Source organism: Caloenas nicobarica, chromosome 12 (genome assembly GCF_036013445.1).
Source record: "Caloenas nicobarica isolate bCalNic1 chromosome 12, bCalNic1.hap1, whole genome shotgun sequence".
Lineage (NCBI taxonomy): Eukaryota > Metazoa > Chordata > Aves > Columbiformes > Columbidae > Caloenas > Caloenas nicobarica.
This window is the reverse complement of record NC_088256.1, coordinates 20000001-20015166: the sequence shown is the minus strand read 5'-3', so window position 1 is coordinate 20015166 and position 15166 is coordinate 20000001. Positions and strand designations below refer to the sequence as shown.

The window sequence follows — 15166 nt, the reverse complement described above, 5'->3', positions numbered from 1 at the left end:
GGCTAGGGCAGATGGAGAGAGGGAAGGGGAGATCACAATCCTGGGTGGCTGCAGAGGGTTTTGGGGATCAGGAGCCACCTTGCCCCCCACTCAGGTATTGTCAGCTCTTCTTCCCACCAGTGCCTGGTGCCCTCCCAGAGACAGCTCCAAAACAGCTCCAAAACTTGGGGACACCTCTCGCTGGGGGCTGCAAGATGCCTCATGCACCTTCCCTGCGGGGATAAGAGCAGGGACCCCCCCACATGGACACCAGGTCTTTTTGGCTGTCCAAACCCGACACCAGCACCAGTGCTGAGGGGGTGACACAAAAGAATATCAATTCCCTCCTCCCTGCCAGAAAAACACGAGGAGACAAGGATTTAAATTAGAACAGGGATTATAGTAATACCAGCCTCAGTGATCTGTTGGAGGAGACGGAGAACAGAGAAGCATAGAGGGGTGAGGAGGGGGTGGCAGGGGAGCCTGGGGAATATGAGGATGCTCCTTGGGCAAGTATTTGGGGCATCAATGTATGCGCCCACACCAGGGACAGAAGCACAGGGTGCTACTGGTGCAGGCGGCAGACCCAGCCTGTGCTGCCAGCTGGGGCTCACCCTGAACCGGCCTGGGTCTCCGCACCAGCCCTGCCGGGGCCACGCACCGTCAGAGCCTCTGAGCACGGCACGCCTCCCCCTGCCAACTCCCTTTGCCTGGCAGCTGCCTAATCCCATTATTTGTCATTACTTATTTATTAGAGATCTAATTTAGCGTGTAAGAATACCGAGGCCAGGAGGGGCAAGAGACCTCCTGAGTGAGACGGAGCCACCAAGACACATCCTGCTAAGGCAAGAGGGGCACGGTGCTCTGCAGCAGCACCCTGCCGTGCCCCGATGCCCTGGACCATCTCAAGTAGGGCTGGCCAACTCCGAAGCCTCTGAGGATGCTGCTTGCAGGGCTCAGGGGGGCAGCATGTCCCTGCAGTGTGGCCAAGGACACCACAGGGCCAGTGGCCCCAGCTGACGGTGCCAGTGGGCAAGGGGCCCCCATGTTCCCCCGGGGTTGAGCCGCAGAGAGCTGTTGGTGTGTCACCTGCCTGTCTGAGCAGGGATGTGCCTGGGCAGGTTTGGCTACCGGCAGCTGTGTAGCTTGGCTGCCTTGCTGAGCTGGGTGACAACCTGTTTGGCATCTGCTGCGGGCTGACCTTGGCCAGACACCAGGTGCCCACCAAGCTGCTCAGTTGCTCCCTCAGCAGGATGGGGTGGGAGAAAATAAGATGGAAAAGAACTCGTGGATCAAGATAAAGGCAGTTTAACAAAGCAAAAGCAAAGGCCGTGCGCAGAAGCAAAGGAAAACAAAAGATTTATTCTGTTTCCCGCCAGCGGGTGATGTCCAGCCACTTCCCAGGGAGCAGGGCTTCAGTAGGCATAGCAGTTGCTCAGGAAGACAAACATCATCGTAATGAATGCCCCCTCCGCTCCTCCTTTCTCTTAGCTGTTATTGCTGAGCAGATGATGTATGGTATGGAATATCCCTTTGATCAGTTTGGGTCAGCTGTCCTGGCTCTGTCCCCTCCCAAGATCTTGCCCACTCCCAGCCTACTGATGAGGGGGGAATGTTGGAGAGCCTCGATGCTGCGAGATAGTGCTCAGCAGAAGCCAAAACCCTGGTGTGTTATCAACACCATTCAGCTACCAACACACAGCACAGCACTATGAGGGCTACTAGGGGGTAATTAACTCCGTCTCAGCCAGACTAAATACAGTATCTTGGGGGAAAATGCATTTTATAAGTGAAAGGAGACCTCTGGGGAGACTAACCATAGCATGATGGGTTGCAAAGAGCATCGCAGCCACTGCCCTATGGCTCTGCCACCCTGGTGCAGTGACACAGCCTGGCCGCGCAACCTGGCACAGCTTGTGTGGCCGTGCAGTGGGGACATGGCCTGAACACTGTCCTGAGGAGGTCTGGCAGGGACAAGAGGAAAATTTGATAGGAGGCAAATTGCCTTGCAGCCCCGTGAGGTCCCTCCCTGCTGAGCTGGGAGTGCCGTGGGAGAGGCAGCAAGGAGAGGAACGTGCTTGGGCTGCTGCACTGTGTCTCCGAGACAGAACACTGCAAGCGGGGGCTTGTCCCAGCTCCACCGCAGCCCCAGGGCTGGCAGCAGCTGAGCTGCGTGCCACCGCCACAGCCTTCGTCCTCACCCATCCCCAGCTCGGCCCTGGAGCCCCTTGCCCGGTTATCAGGGACGTGTTAGGTGACAGGCTGGCAGAGCAGGTAGCACCATAGGAGGAAGCACCAGCTGTCATTTTACCCTGATGTGGGTAGGGGTTTTTTGAGACAGCAGGAGGCATCTGTTGCAACACACTTATCTGCTGCCCATCGCTCCTGTGCCGGTTCCTGGAAAGCCACGGAGGCGGCTGGCAGGCGCCGGCTCATGGTCTTCCTGGGGGGATCTTCGCCCCCGCTGCAGCAGGCTCTGCTCGGGGACTCGCAGCAAAGGCAGCAGGGACAGAGGAGCAGGACAGAAGGGCTCATGGCATCCCAGCTGCCTCTTGGCAAGGAAAGTGCCTGGGCAGAGGGCTGCAGGGAAGCTGCTCCTGCTGCTGCCTTGGAGGTGCCTCCACCCTGCCCGCAGGTGATTTTGGGGGAAGCGGCAAAAGGAAGTATTCCCGTGCTGTCCCCCAGCTCGTATCCTGCACCACACCCCTCGTGCCCAGCTCGTACACCGCACTGCGCTCCCTGCACCCAGCCTGGCTCGTGTTCCCCGCAGGCACCAGGATGGTTCCCCAGAGACTCATCCAGGCAGGTTTGGAGCTGCGACACCACGTAGTTCTGCCAGCACCCGGGCTTGGGGACAGCAGTGTCCCTGGGCAGAGGACACTGACCTCTGCCTTGTCCACATGAAGCGAAGCGACGTCACTTCACAGGTGACACCCACCACAGAAAGGCTTTGATTTTGTTTTTCCAGCCCTCAAGGTTTCTTCACATCATGCAGGCACACATGCAGTCAATAGCAGTTCTGGGCACCTCTGGCAAACCCCGGCCAGTCTTGGTGCCTGAATACATCCCTGCTGCCATCACTGCCACGGGTTTGAGCCCTTACCTTGTCTCTCCCCAGCTCCCCGGGGTGCCAAACCCCAGCTGCTCCCTATGGAGAGTAATAAATCACAGAGTGGGGGCTATGCACTGGAAGCAGGGGAACGAAATGGCTTTTCATGCCATAATCCTTTGTAATAAAGCACCAGGGGGAAGAAAGATGATAAACAATGTCTTCTGTGTGAGCCAGCTGCTTCCTAAAATAAAGCAGTCCTCTCCTCCATCAGCTGCCCCGGCTCAGGCACAAGTGCAGGCGCTGCCGCATGACACCGGAGCCGTGTCCCCCACAGGAGCACGTGCTCCTGCAGCTCCCAGCACAGCCCCGCAGGCCTGTGAGAATCTGCAGAATGCAGCTGCGGGGGCCAGAAATGAGCATTTAATCCTGTCTGCTCTCGGGAGCGGGCTGTGAGCCGCCAAAGGGCTCAGCGCCCCAGGCATCAGCATCACGCCTGGCTCTTGGCAAAGGCAGGTGGCAAAGCTGCTCCCACCTGCACCGCACGCTGACAGCAACCTGAGCAAACACAGGGAACGCAGCGGCGTGCAGGGTGGCTCAGTGCATAACTCCCCAGCTTTATTTAGACTGGGGTGCTGGCAGGAGCTCGGTTCTCGCTGGGGCCCTGGAGGAGAAAGGAGGAAGCTCTGAGCGCTCCTGGTTCATCGTTAATTGCTAGGGCTGAGCCCTGGCTGGCGGGGGATGAGTAAGCTCCTGCTGGTAAACCTGACCTGCAGGACATTATTTCCAGAGCAGCAATAACCTCTGCTGCTGGGGAAGGAGTCTGGGTGTGCCGAGTGTGGCAGCCCGCAGGTGAGTTTACTGGTGTGGGTGTCCAGGGGTGCCTGGCTTGCTGTGCTGGTGCCTTTGCACCCTCTGCTCAGGGACAGTGGCGTTCCTGCCCCATAGTCACGAGGAACCCCCAGCACAGGGCTGCTCCCTGCCATGGAGTAGGGACAGCTTGTCTGTTAATCCTCCCCATGGGTCACTGGAGATCCCCTGGGGACAGTCTGACCTTCAGTGCCACATCGCGCACTCTCACATGCGTGGTGGCCTCCCATCAGCTCCGTTCCCAAAGGACCGTGGTTGCAAGCTCGCACAACACTTTCATTTCCCCATTACCACTCAGTCTCTTCTGCTTTCCCCTTTTACTGCCAAACACAGAACTACCTCTGTGCACTCACAGACACACGTATCCTCCCCAGCAACTCCCAGCAGAGGTTTTCCCTGGCAGCTTGTCCCTTCTGTCCCCTCTCTGGCATCAGGTGTTTGGGCTCTGCGCTCGGCAGTGTGTCCACCCAAGCAGGGGAGACCTGGCTGGGAAAGGCTGATCCGAGTGACGCCGAGTTGGTGACACGTTTTCCCCAGGGGTGTGGGGAGTGGACCTGCACGTGGGGAAGCTGCAGCATCTGCCCAGCTGCTCAGCTTGGCTTTGCCTTACCCCATTTGCTCTGGTGATAAACCCACACCTTCCAAGGAGGTGTTTGCTTCGACCGACCATGGTTCTGTCTGGGGCTGGCGATTTTCTGCCGTCCAAACCCAGGAGTTGCCCCAGGCACTGGTCACCACCACCGCTTGGCTTTCACCACTTTCTGCTACAGCTCCAGGGACTGCTAGATGGAGAGCAGCCAAGGGAAATCCCGGCTGCCGGTGTGCAGAAGCCTCTCTTGCTCTGGGCAATCCACGCTGCAAACCAGCACGGTGCTGTGGGCTGCACGGAGGGTGCCACAGCCTGGCAGGCAGGAGGGGGACACCGGGCTGCCCAGAGCAGGGCCATGCACGGGCTGACTCAGGCACCTCCTGCAAGAAATGCCATTATGATCCTCCACACAAGCACACATGGGGCCGAATCCCCTCCTGATTGAGTCAGATGTGATGGAGCAGCAGTGGGGGCAGAAAGCCATCCCAACCTCAAGCCCTGATCTGAATTCACCCCATGCTGCTGATCACCAGGTATTTGCCCAAATTCCTCCTGCCGGTGATTCAGCTTCCTCCTCCCTCCTCCCCAGCATCTGCCACAGCTCACCACCCCATCATCGGCGGGAGGAAACGGCCCTGGGAGCAGTGGGATGGGCCCCGGCCAGGGAGAGAGACAAATTTCACCAGGAGCAGCTGACATATATAACTTACCTGGTTCTCAGTAAGGGAAGGTGGCATCGAGCCCTGCCCAGAAGGTCCAGCTCCCGGGACAGCATCCTCCACGCCTGGGTGGCTGCTGGGGCAGCCTGTGCTGCCGAAGCCACCACGTTTCCAGGGGACATCAGGCTGGCAAGCATCCTGGCCTCCCACACCGCTGGTGGCCCTGTGCCCATGCGTGAAAAAGGGAAGGTCCAGGGCAGGGAGGGAGGGAAACTTGATATAAAGGGCTTTTCTGTAACGGTTCTCCCCTTGCTGGCTAATCCTCTGGCAAGAGGGACATTTTGAGCACTGGATTGCAAAACGGCTTTCTCTTTATCCTCAGACCCGAGGATACAGAATTTGGGCAATGTGTCCGGTACTTCCCTGTGCAACATTCTGGCAGGGATGTGCATGGAGTTCCTGGGCTGCCCTCATTTTGGGTGGACGCAGCCACATCAGCCATATCACCCACCAAGATGGGTTTGCTGGGGAGCTGCCCCTAGTGCCAACCCGATGTCGCCAGGGCCAGGCCAGGGCTGCCAGCCCCTGGAGTAGCTTCCTCGAGGCACAGACACGGCTGTGCCAGCGCTTAACCCCACGTCTAAACCTGCACTGCTGCAGGGTGGCCACTACCCGAAACCAGGTGCATCAGCACCCCTGTTCTCACCCCACAGCTCCCCGGGATGCAGCCAGGTGGTCCCATGGGCCAGTTCCACAGGCTTGGGGTGGATGCTGGAGTGTCGCTAGCTCCTGGCACCAGCAATCCTGCCATTTGGAGCAACCGCAGCAGAGCCGCAGCCCTCACCCTGGCTGGTGAACCAGTCGGCCCCATAGGAAGGGGCTGGGCAGTTGGCAGGCACCTGGGGTGCTCAGCACCCCTGGGCAAATTCTCTGCTGCAACATAGAGTGAGGGGGAGGTTTTTGTGAGCACAGCGGGACGAGACACTCCTGCTGTGACCTTGCAGAAGTCTGAGTGACTCAGGGAGAGATAAGTCGACTGGTGGTTTTCCATGCCTGCAGAGCAGCCCTTTGCAGCATGAGTAAGAATGTGTGGGAGGGAGAGGCACTGGGGTGATGTCAGGAGCAGCCACCGAGACCTCCCTGTCCCCAAAATCCCCACTGAGGAGAGGGGATCAGCTCTGCCACTTTGTGTTTCCAATGCAAAAGCTTCACTTGGTTCAGCTCACGCTTTGGCTTTCAGGGACAGAGAAAGGGCTCAGGCTGGCTTTACCTCTGGGTTTGACCCAGCTCCCAGCCTGGGTGCATCAAAGTGGCCAAGGGACTGCAAAGCATCTCTGCAGGAAGGGGAAATGCTGAAGCAGCAGGAAGGTGTTCAGCCTTTAGCCCTGCCTGCTGCTCCTGAGCCCAGTTCTTACTGATGTGACCTTTTCTACCTTCTGCTTTCACAAAAGGGTCTGAAGAGGCTTCCTGCTCCTTCCCCAGCACAGGACAGAGCCCACCCCTGCCTGGCAAGAGAAACCACCACCAAGAAGGCACAAGCCCTGGCGGGGCAACAAGCGGCCCTGGCGCCAGCTGAGTGGCCCAGCTGCCACCCTGGCACTGAGAAAAGGATTCCTGCGTCCAGGATAGGGTGCTGCCCTGGGGACTTCAGGGTGCTGAGGGGGCACAGCCACCCTAGCACATGCTGAGCTTCCCAGTGCTCAGCCCAGTGTAGCAGCAGCCCCAGCTGGGCCTCAGCATCACTCCTCACCACCCTCACCTCATGGAAAACCCATCATGCTGCCCTGACAGCGCATTATACAAACACCAACCTCTTACCTTCAGCTCTTTCGATTCTGCTTTTTAGGAGGTGCAGGCAGTTGCAACCACACAAGCAATGTTATTTGCAGCCCTTGGCAGGCAGCGTGGGTGGAGGTACTGGGCAGATAGGCACCGTGTCCAGACAGGCACAACAGCCCTGTGTTCCTCTCCAGCTGACCAGGCTCACTAGGGACACGGGCCAAAACTGTTAGTTGGCAACTCTGCCTCCACCTCCTCCACAAGCAGCCTGTTCAGTGACCCCACAGGCCGGGTGGAGGTGAGGAAATCCTGGCAGCACCCAGGAAGCCTCAGCATAGTCCTGTGTGTACTGTCAGATCCCAGTTCCACCTTGCCCACACTGTGCTGCAGGACACAGGGATCTCCACTCTTGCATGGCAGGGATCAGTCAAGAGAGTATCCAAGTGCCCTATTGTATTATTGCATTAATCCATCCTTACAAGGTTGTAAAAACCTCCAGCAACCAAGGGCATGGGTTGGCTCAAGGCAAAGAGAAGGACCGAATCAGGCAGTGAGTGGAGGGTTCTGGTCTGAGAACTGGGAGAAGAGAGCCGACCTGGCCACAGCGCCAGCAGGACCCAGGCCAGCATTCACATGGCAAGCACATGAACCTCCAGCCGTGCAGGTGAGGAGCCAGCCCAGCTCCACAAGTGATGTTCTAGTCAGGGGACATCAACCTCTCTGAAGCAGGAGACAGCCTTCAGGTGGGCAGGAAGGCCCAGGTCAGCCTCTACTTAAAGATGCACCAAGAAACCACTATGGTGGTGGGATTGCTGGTGGAACACATCAGCCAGCTGAGTCCCCAGCCCCACACAAACAATGCTTCCAGCTCTGGTCTCCTCCAGGCCACCAGGAACCGAGCCCTACACAAACACCAAGCTAGACTTGCCTTGCAGGGAACCATCCCGTAAAGCCCTTTGAGCAACACCAGCCAGACACCTTCCCACCCCCTGGGGAGAGCCAGGCTGCAGCCTGAACCTTTGCCAGGGAAGAAGCCACAAGCCATAGTAGGTCATTACTTTTTTATTTTATAATAAACTTATTTTTCCCCCCAAGGAAGACCAGAAAAACCAAAAAACTGTGAGTGAGGCTACAGAACACCATCAGTGAAGAGTATGTAAGACAGAGCCAGGCCACAGGCCAGGCCAGTAAGGATCCCCACTCCCTCAGGCAGAAGGGTCCTGTCCCCTGGAGCCTCCACCGCCCTTGCTCATCTCCCCACCGTGTTAAAGCAAGACCAGTGCTGTCAAGAGGAGTTGGCTGAGCAGCAGAGACGGGGTTAAGTCTGGCTATTGATGGACTGAGAGGGCCATGTTTTGTTCCCCCCACCCGCCAAAGCTGCCAGCAAGGTGGGACAGTGGGTTAGGTGATGCAGCTGTTTTCTATACATGTACATGATGAATTTTTTTAAAAATATGACTTAATTCAACGAAAAAAAAAAAATCAAGCGGTAGCTCTTCCTGCCAGGTCATCTCGCTCTAGGAAGACTTCACACACTCCTTCTCCTGCTCAATAGCTGCAAAAGAAGAGAGGTCCATTAGTATCGGGTGCTTTTTTTGTGGAAACACCCACTGGAGAAGGCTGCAGAGCAATCACTCAGGCCCTGGCGCCCAGTTTAATGGTTTGACCCCAAGCAGGGTAGGCAAACTCTTCAAGTCAGAGGGTGATGAGACACACACAGGTGACGGAAAGGTGGGCACCTCCCTTCACCTCTCCTCAGGTAAGTCAAGCCCTGAAGCAACAGCCCTACGGGTGATCACGCCCATTGCCCCCGAGGGCGGTACCCCAACCCCTCATCTCTCAGTCAGCAGTTTTCCACCTCTTCACTGGATTCTTCGGCAGTGAGATCAGCACCCTTGGACACCCGCTCCCTGCACAGCCAGGCACCGGGGTCCCACCCGGCTCTGTACTCACTCTCCTTGGAGGGCAGCGTGTTCTTCTCCTCCGTGTTGGTTTTCTTCAGCTTCTTCTTGTCGAATTTCTCCACCTCCGAGAGGTCTGGCTTGTCGCACATTTTGCCTGCGAGACCCGGCCCCCCCACACCCCTGAGGTCACCCGAGGTCCCCGGGGACGGGCAGACAAAAGCAGCCTCCGCCCGAGCCCCCTCCCAGCCCCCGCCGCGGACAATAGCGCAGGGCGGGGCGCGCCACCGCCCCAGCCACCGCCCCGCTCCCGGCGGCCCCGCGCCCACCCGGGGTGCCCCGCCGGCGGCCGCATCCACCGGGGCAGCCTCCCCGCCCTCCCCCGCCGCGCTCTCGGCAGCCCGCCCGCACCGGGACCCCCCGCGCCCGCAGCCCCCGCCCATGGGCGCCCCTCCTCGCACCACCCTGCGTGCAGCCCCCTCCCCGGCACACCCCGCAGCCGCCGGCAGCCCCGCGGCGGCAGAGCCGGCGCCGTACCCGGTATGTAGCGCCGCTGTCCCGCTCCGCTGCGCTGCCAGGTGAGGATGGAGCGCCCGGCGTGGGGCGGCGCCTTATATACCCCGGCCACCGCCCAGCCCGAGCGCCTATTGGCTGCCCGCCACCCGCTAAGCCTGCTGGGAAATGTAGTCCGTCCGCGGGCTGCCGCGGCCGCGCGGCCCTCGGGAGAACTACCGCTCCCGAGATGCCCCGCGGCGGTGGGCGGAGCGCGGCGGTGGGCGGGGCCGCGCGCCCGCGGGGACCGGCGGGTGTGAGCGCGCGCGTGTGTGAATGAGTGTGAATGAGTGTGAATGAGTGTGAATGAGTGTGAGTGTGAGTGAGTGTGAATGAGTGTGAATGAGTGCGTGTGAACGAGCGTGTGTGCGTGTGAATGAGCGTGTGTGTGCATGTGAATGAGTGCGTGTGAACGAGCGTGTGTGTGAATGAGTGCGTGTGAACGAGCGTGTGTGCGTGTGAATGAGCGTGTGCATGTGAATGAGTGCGTGTGAACGAGCGTGTGTGTGTGAATGAGTGCGTGTGAACGAGTGTGTGTGTGTGAACGAGCGTGTGTGTGTGAATGAGCGTGTGTGTGTGTGAATGAGTGCGTGTGAACGAGCGTGTGCGTGTGAACGAGCGTGTGCGTGTGTGAATGCGTGTGAACGAGCGTGTGTGTGTGAAGGAGTGCATGTGAATGAGCGTGTGCGTGTGAACGAGCGTGTGTGTGTGTGAATGACTGTATGTGAACGAGCGCGTGTTTGTAAATGAGCGTGTGTGTGAATGAGCGTGTGTGTGTGTGAGTGCGTGTGTTACCGCTGTAGGGAGCACAAACGCCGCTCCCACTGCCCCCGCACACACGCATTCACACCCAGCCCTGTGCACACCCAGCCTGCACACACCCCCCCAGCCCTGCACACACCCGCTGTGTGCACACACACCCTGTGCACACCCACAGCCACCCCGTGTAGTCTCCAATACATACTCCGTGCATTGCACGCACCCCGCACACACACTGCGTGTGCGCACACAGGCACTGCAGGAGCACACACACCCAGCTACACCCCCCAGCACCCCCTCAGCATCCCCGGCCGTGAGGGGCAGCCAGATGGTCCCCATGGGAGTGGGTGACCCCAGCGCCACTGTCCCAGCCCCAAACCCTCCCCAGAAGCAGGTGACCTGCACGTGTGCCCAGCGACGCACCCGCCACTGGCCAACCCACACATACCCACCCTGTTGAAGCAGGACTTGTTGAAGAAGGCAAGCCCTTGGGATAAAAATAGCACTGTATTTTCACAGCTGTGGGAGATGCTTTCCCACCACGCTCAACCCGTGGCTGCACTGGTCCAGCCGTGGCACTTCCTGGGAGATCTGGTCACTAAAGCAGCAGCGTGGGTGGGCAAGAAGCTGACCATGCTCTCGCTTGGCTGTAGCAAGGCCCAGGTATAGAAAGTCTGCAGGGCAGCCAGCACAGACCAGATGGGCTGGTGTGCATGTGGAAAAAAATACCTTTGGGGGGAAAAAGCTGAGTGTAAGTGCAAGCAGCCCACCTGTTCCCAGCCGGGAAGGGTAGTGGTGGCCCAGGGGACACCTGCACGCTGGCCACCAGGATGGAGAGCGGCTGGAGCGCCAGGATGCCTGGGAGGCCTTGCAGGAGGGTCCTGTAAGGTGCTGAAGGGAATGAGGATATTAAAAAAATAAAAGGCATCCTGATCCCCATGGCAGGCTTGCCAAAACCCTTCTGCAGAGATCCCGGCGTCGTGGCGAGCAGGAAACTGCGGCAGAGTGCCAGGGGTAGCAGCTGCACTTCAGCAACTCTCACACCCACCTCCTCCCAGCCTGCCAGCCGCCGGGTTTCTCTCCAGCCTTATCAGAGATTTTGCAGAGAAGGTCCCCAGCAAGGCGGAGGAAACATTTGCTTTGTGGTTTTTTTAGCTAGAAGACCGCCGTCTTTGGAGGGGGGGGCTTGGTGCTCTCCAGAGACAGCAGGTCTTGGCCGGAGGTGCCCCATTGCAGCAAGCCCTGAGGACACAGGAACCTTCCCCCTCTAGCTAGCAAGTGCGCTCCAAATCAAAGAAACGTCGATGGCTGGTGTATGCAGAAAAGGCAGAGGCCAAGATCTAAGGCCAGGCCCTAAGACACGGTCTTACTGTGAGAGAAGCCTGGATGGAAAACAGCCTGAGGAGGAGGCTGCAGGCAAAGCCCCCGGCCAGGCTGCTCCCCAAGCAGTTTTGATTTGGTGCTGCTGCCCTCCGGCACAGCCAGGTTTGGAGGTTGCCACAGCCCGGAGCAGCAAGCCCAGGCAGGGCTGCGTTCAGCACCACCGCTCCAGCCCACCCTGCAGCACAAAGCCCGCTCCCACCTGAGAGAGGGCTCGTTTTTCTTGCACAGTCAAAAGGAAGCAAAAATCCCACCCAGTTTCAAAATGAAAGCAGGAAATGCTTTTTGCCTTTCCGCAAATAGTCAGACAAGTGTTCTGCCGTTCACACTCCAGCTGTGCCCGCCTTCCCCCCAGCTTCCCCCTTTCCCTGCCTGTTCTCTGCAGCTTCTCCTTTGCGGATGCCGCACGCTCTGCTGCAGCGTTTTTGAGAGGACCTGGTCCCCATCGTCCCTGTTCACAGCCCCTCACCAGCTTCGGCTGCACCCACCCCAGCCACGGCGCAGCCCCTGCGTTGTGTTTTATCTCCTCGTTGCTGCAGCGTGTTGCAAACCCCAGGGTCTTTGTCTGGGCACGAAGCTGACGCGGTGGCCGCGCAGGCAGGGGAAGGGGAGCTGCCCTGAGCAGCCATGGCCAGAGCAGCTTTACAGCCGACCTTCTGCACTTCCAGCAGGCAAGGTGTGGGGCGGCTGCTGGGGAACTTTAAAAACCCATCTTGCACAAAGAACAAGAAAGGAGCTTTCCCCCCCCCCCGACAAATTTTTAAAGCCTCCTGTAACTGCACAACCTGCTTCTTTCTCATGCATTTTGGTATTTCTACTTTCAATAATTTATAACAAAAAAAAACCCACCACACCAAAACCCGAGGCTTCAACAGACAGGGGGAAAGCAAAACCAGTCCCGACCCTAAATAGAGAAGAACCACTGCCAGCCATTTTAGATGGGTTTTAAATCTTCCACAGAACAAGGCTGTCAGGGCCCAGACAGGGCCTCGCTGATGGCCGTTTCCAGGAACACTTCATTCTCTTCTACAGGAAGGATGAAGCAGGTTTTCTCTATCTGATCAGAGGGGATTTTTCAGCCTCTTGCCTGCAGGGCACCAGCACAGCCACCCAGGACCTGAGCCCCCTCCAGCCGCCACTGCTCAGCTGTGAGCCAGTCCCCACACTCCACAGTTTAATTTTTCCTGCTCATTTTTGACCACAGCCTCCTGCCACAATCCTTTCTTTCCACCCAGGCAGGAGCAGGGAGCCCCAGGAAGGCAGCCAGGACACTCAGGCCTGTTGTGTCTTAGCTCAGGGCTCATTCCTCCTGTGGATTCTGCTGCTCCCTGCAGTTCAGAGAAGGGCTTTCTGTTAACCCTCAGGCCTTTCCCATCGCCCAAGAGCAGCAAGGCAAGCTCCTGCTTTCTCTAGATCCCAGAAAGACTGACTCCAGGAGCTGAGAAATCATCTATACACTAGTAAGGAAAGGGAGAAGCAGCAGGAGGGAGCTGCTGGCGAGAGCAGCTTGAGACGTGTCTCATCTTGCTCCAAACAGCAGACAAGTCCTGATGCCTGCAAGGCACAAATGGTTAAGCCCAGCTTTCACAGTGGCTTAAGGCATTCCTGCATGTTAGCTTCAGCCACCAAGACAGGTGAGCTGGGCCAGACAGAGTCTGTTGATTGATGCTTTTACAGCAGGCAGGATCAGCACCTGCATCCCTGCAGCCACACTCCAGCAACGACATAGCAAATTACCCACTTGGGATTTTTTTTTTTTTCCCTAGAAAGCCACTTGCTTTCTACAGTATTTCTTCAGCAGCTGTGAAGAAAGCCTGAGAAGATAGCACACAATTCACCTCCAGAGCACCCTGCATGCTTTCCAGGACAGGCTGGAGAATCAATCACCTCCACCACAGCAGGTAGCTCAAAACAGCACGACTGATACTGCTGGAGCCAAACATGCCTGGGCTGAGGGATGCACATCCCTGCATCGCTCCCAAACTTGGAGGACACTGGAGGAACCTGGGGCTCTGCCATTCCCACCTCCAGCCTCCACTGCAGTGAAGGGACACCCTTCCCATGGCTGCCTGGTGCTACCTCCAGGACTGTCCTGGATACAAAGAGCACTCTAATTCTACTACATGCATGTAATAAAGGGCACCATACTTGCTCTAATAGCACAACAGTCACTTCTGCACAGTCAGTCACAGCCTGCCTAAAAATCAGTTTAGTAATTAGAAAGTTTTTTTTTTTTTGATTTAGGGAAGGAACTTTGGATGTCCAGCCCATCTGATCTGAAGGAGGTTTCCAAGCAGAAGTGCTTTACCTCCTCAGGACAGCTCTCACACCCTGTGTATCACCCATCCTTTTAAGAGCCACAGTGCTGTCATGCAGCAGTTAAATCTGTGCCCTTCCCCCACTCCAACCCCCAGGTTCTATTAAATAACTAAGAAAACAGTATATGAACATCAAGAGCAATGGTCACCTTTGTACAGACTTCTGGCTGTAAAGCTCATTCTGTTTCTTCTCTAAGGAAGGTGAAGTCTCCTAACTCACCCCCAGCTATCTGGGGGGAAGAAACACCCCAACCCAAACCAGTTCACTTTTTCATTGACCAGTACTGCAATAACAGATGAATGACAACAGTGATCCTCAGCAAGTCTACCTGAGGCCATGGTCATGTTCCTGAAGCAATGTTCAATCTAGGCCCGGAAGTCTACTGCAAGGCCAAAGATCTTTCTCTGGACCTGCCATCTCATTTTTCTGACTTATACGTTCCCAGTCTACAGTATGCAATGAGAAAGGATCACAGTTTAGTTAGAACAAGTGCTTCTCAGGACATAATCCTGCTGCCTCTGATCATTAGTTTTGTGCAAGGTAACTTACTCATTCTCCATCTGTACTTGCTAAACTATTCAGGTTTTCCCCTGCCCGGACATTATGTGAACAGATCTGCTCCGATACATAATTGAACAGTACAAGATAATTGTTAGAGGTGGTAGTGCAGTTTAAGTCTAGGAAATTAAGTACAGACAAAAAGCCCACTTCCAACTAAGAAAAGCAGCTTGGCCCCAAGCTGCTTCTTCCATGCTGGACCTCCCAGTGAGCCCCACTGCAAGAGGGGTAAACCAGATGACCTCCCAAGATCCCTTCCAAATAACATCACTCCACGATTTACCTTGCAAGTGACCCAACTCAGAAGATGCACATCATCTTGAGACTATGGTTTTTAAATAAAAGTTTAATTCCTTCATCAGGTCTTAAGTTTAGACACAAATGCTGCTGAAAATCCTCCCAGCGCTGCTCCCATGTCCCAGCTCTGGGCTCTCGGGGCACTGGGGGCTCCAGTGCAGGAGGCAGGAATTGGACTCTGGATAGAGCTCAGTGCAGGATGCGAAGCAAAGCAGCAAGAAACACACACTTTCCAGACGAACACCAATTCTTATACAAAAAAAAAAAACCCTCTAAACTGTAATAGAACTGTTAATGTTGCCACAGGACAGGAGTTGTAGGAAGGGAGAGAAGTCTTCAGTAAAAGGCACAACTGAAAAAGTACTTCCCTAGATCTTAACCAAGTTTTCCAGTTAGTTTCACTTACACCCCAGCCTCTCAAAGGCATGCTAGTTACTCTAGCAAGTCATTTCAAGTTCCTTCTTTTCCCTTTTCC

At 56.7% G+C, this 15166-nt stretch overlaps 2 protein-coding genes across 2 annotated transcripts in view; both read right to left on the bottom strand.

Annotated features, from left to right (window-relative positions):
• Window positions 1–7971: 7971 nt before the first annotated feature.
• LOC135993554 (thymosin beta-15A homolog) lies at window positions 7972–9401 on the bottom strand. The gene is made up of 3 exons (XM_065643495.1): window positions 9364–9401; window positions 8879–8983; window positions 7972–8480 (listed from the first exon to the last, which is right to left on the bottom strand). Exons 2-3 carry the CDS (start codon window positions 8976–8978, stop codon window positions 8443–8445), a joined length of 138 nt encoding a protein of 45 aa, XP_065499567.1. The 5' UTR covers window positions 8979–8983; window positions 9364–9401; the 3' UTR covers window positions 7972–8442.
• Window positions 9402–14720: 5319 nt separating this feature from the next.
• Window positions 14721–15166, bottom strand: part of PRPS1 (phosphoribosyl pyrophosphate synthetase 1) — a 13050-nt gene continuing 12604 nt past the window's right edge. The window contains exon 8 of the mRNA XM_065643191.1: window positions 14721–15166. This exon is cut by the window's right edge and continues 1568 nt beyond it. The gene's annotated coding sequence lies outside the window, so the exon portion shown is untranslated.

Excerpts from the sequence above, each read along its gene's own strand:
- LOC135993554 (XM_065643495.1), bottom strand. The coding sequence starts at position 8,978 with ATGTGCGACAAGCCAGACCTCTCGGAGGTGGAGAAATTCGACAAGAAG. Across the intron at positions 8,481-8,878 it reads CACGCTGCCCTCCAAGGAGA|CTATTGAGCAGGAGAAGGAG; the intron begins GTGAGTACAGAG and ends CTTCTTTTGCAG.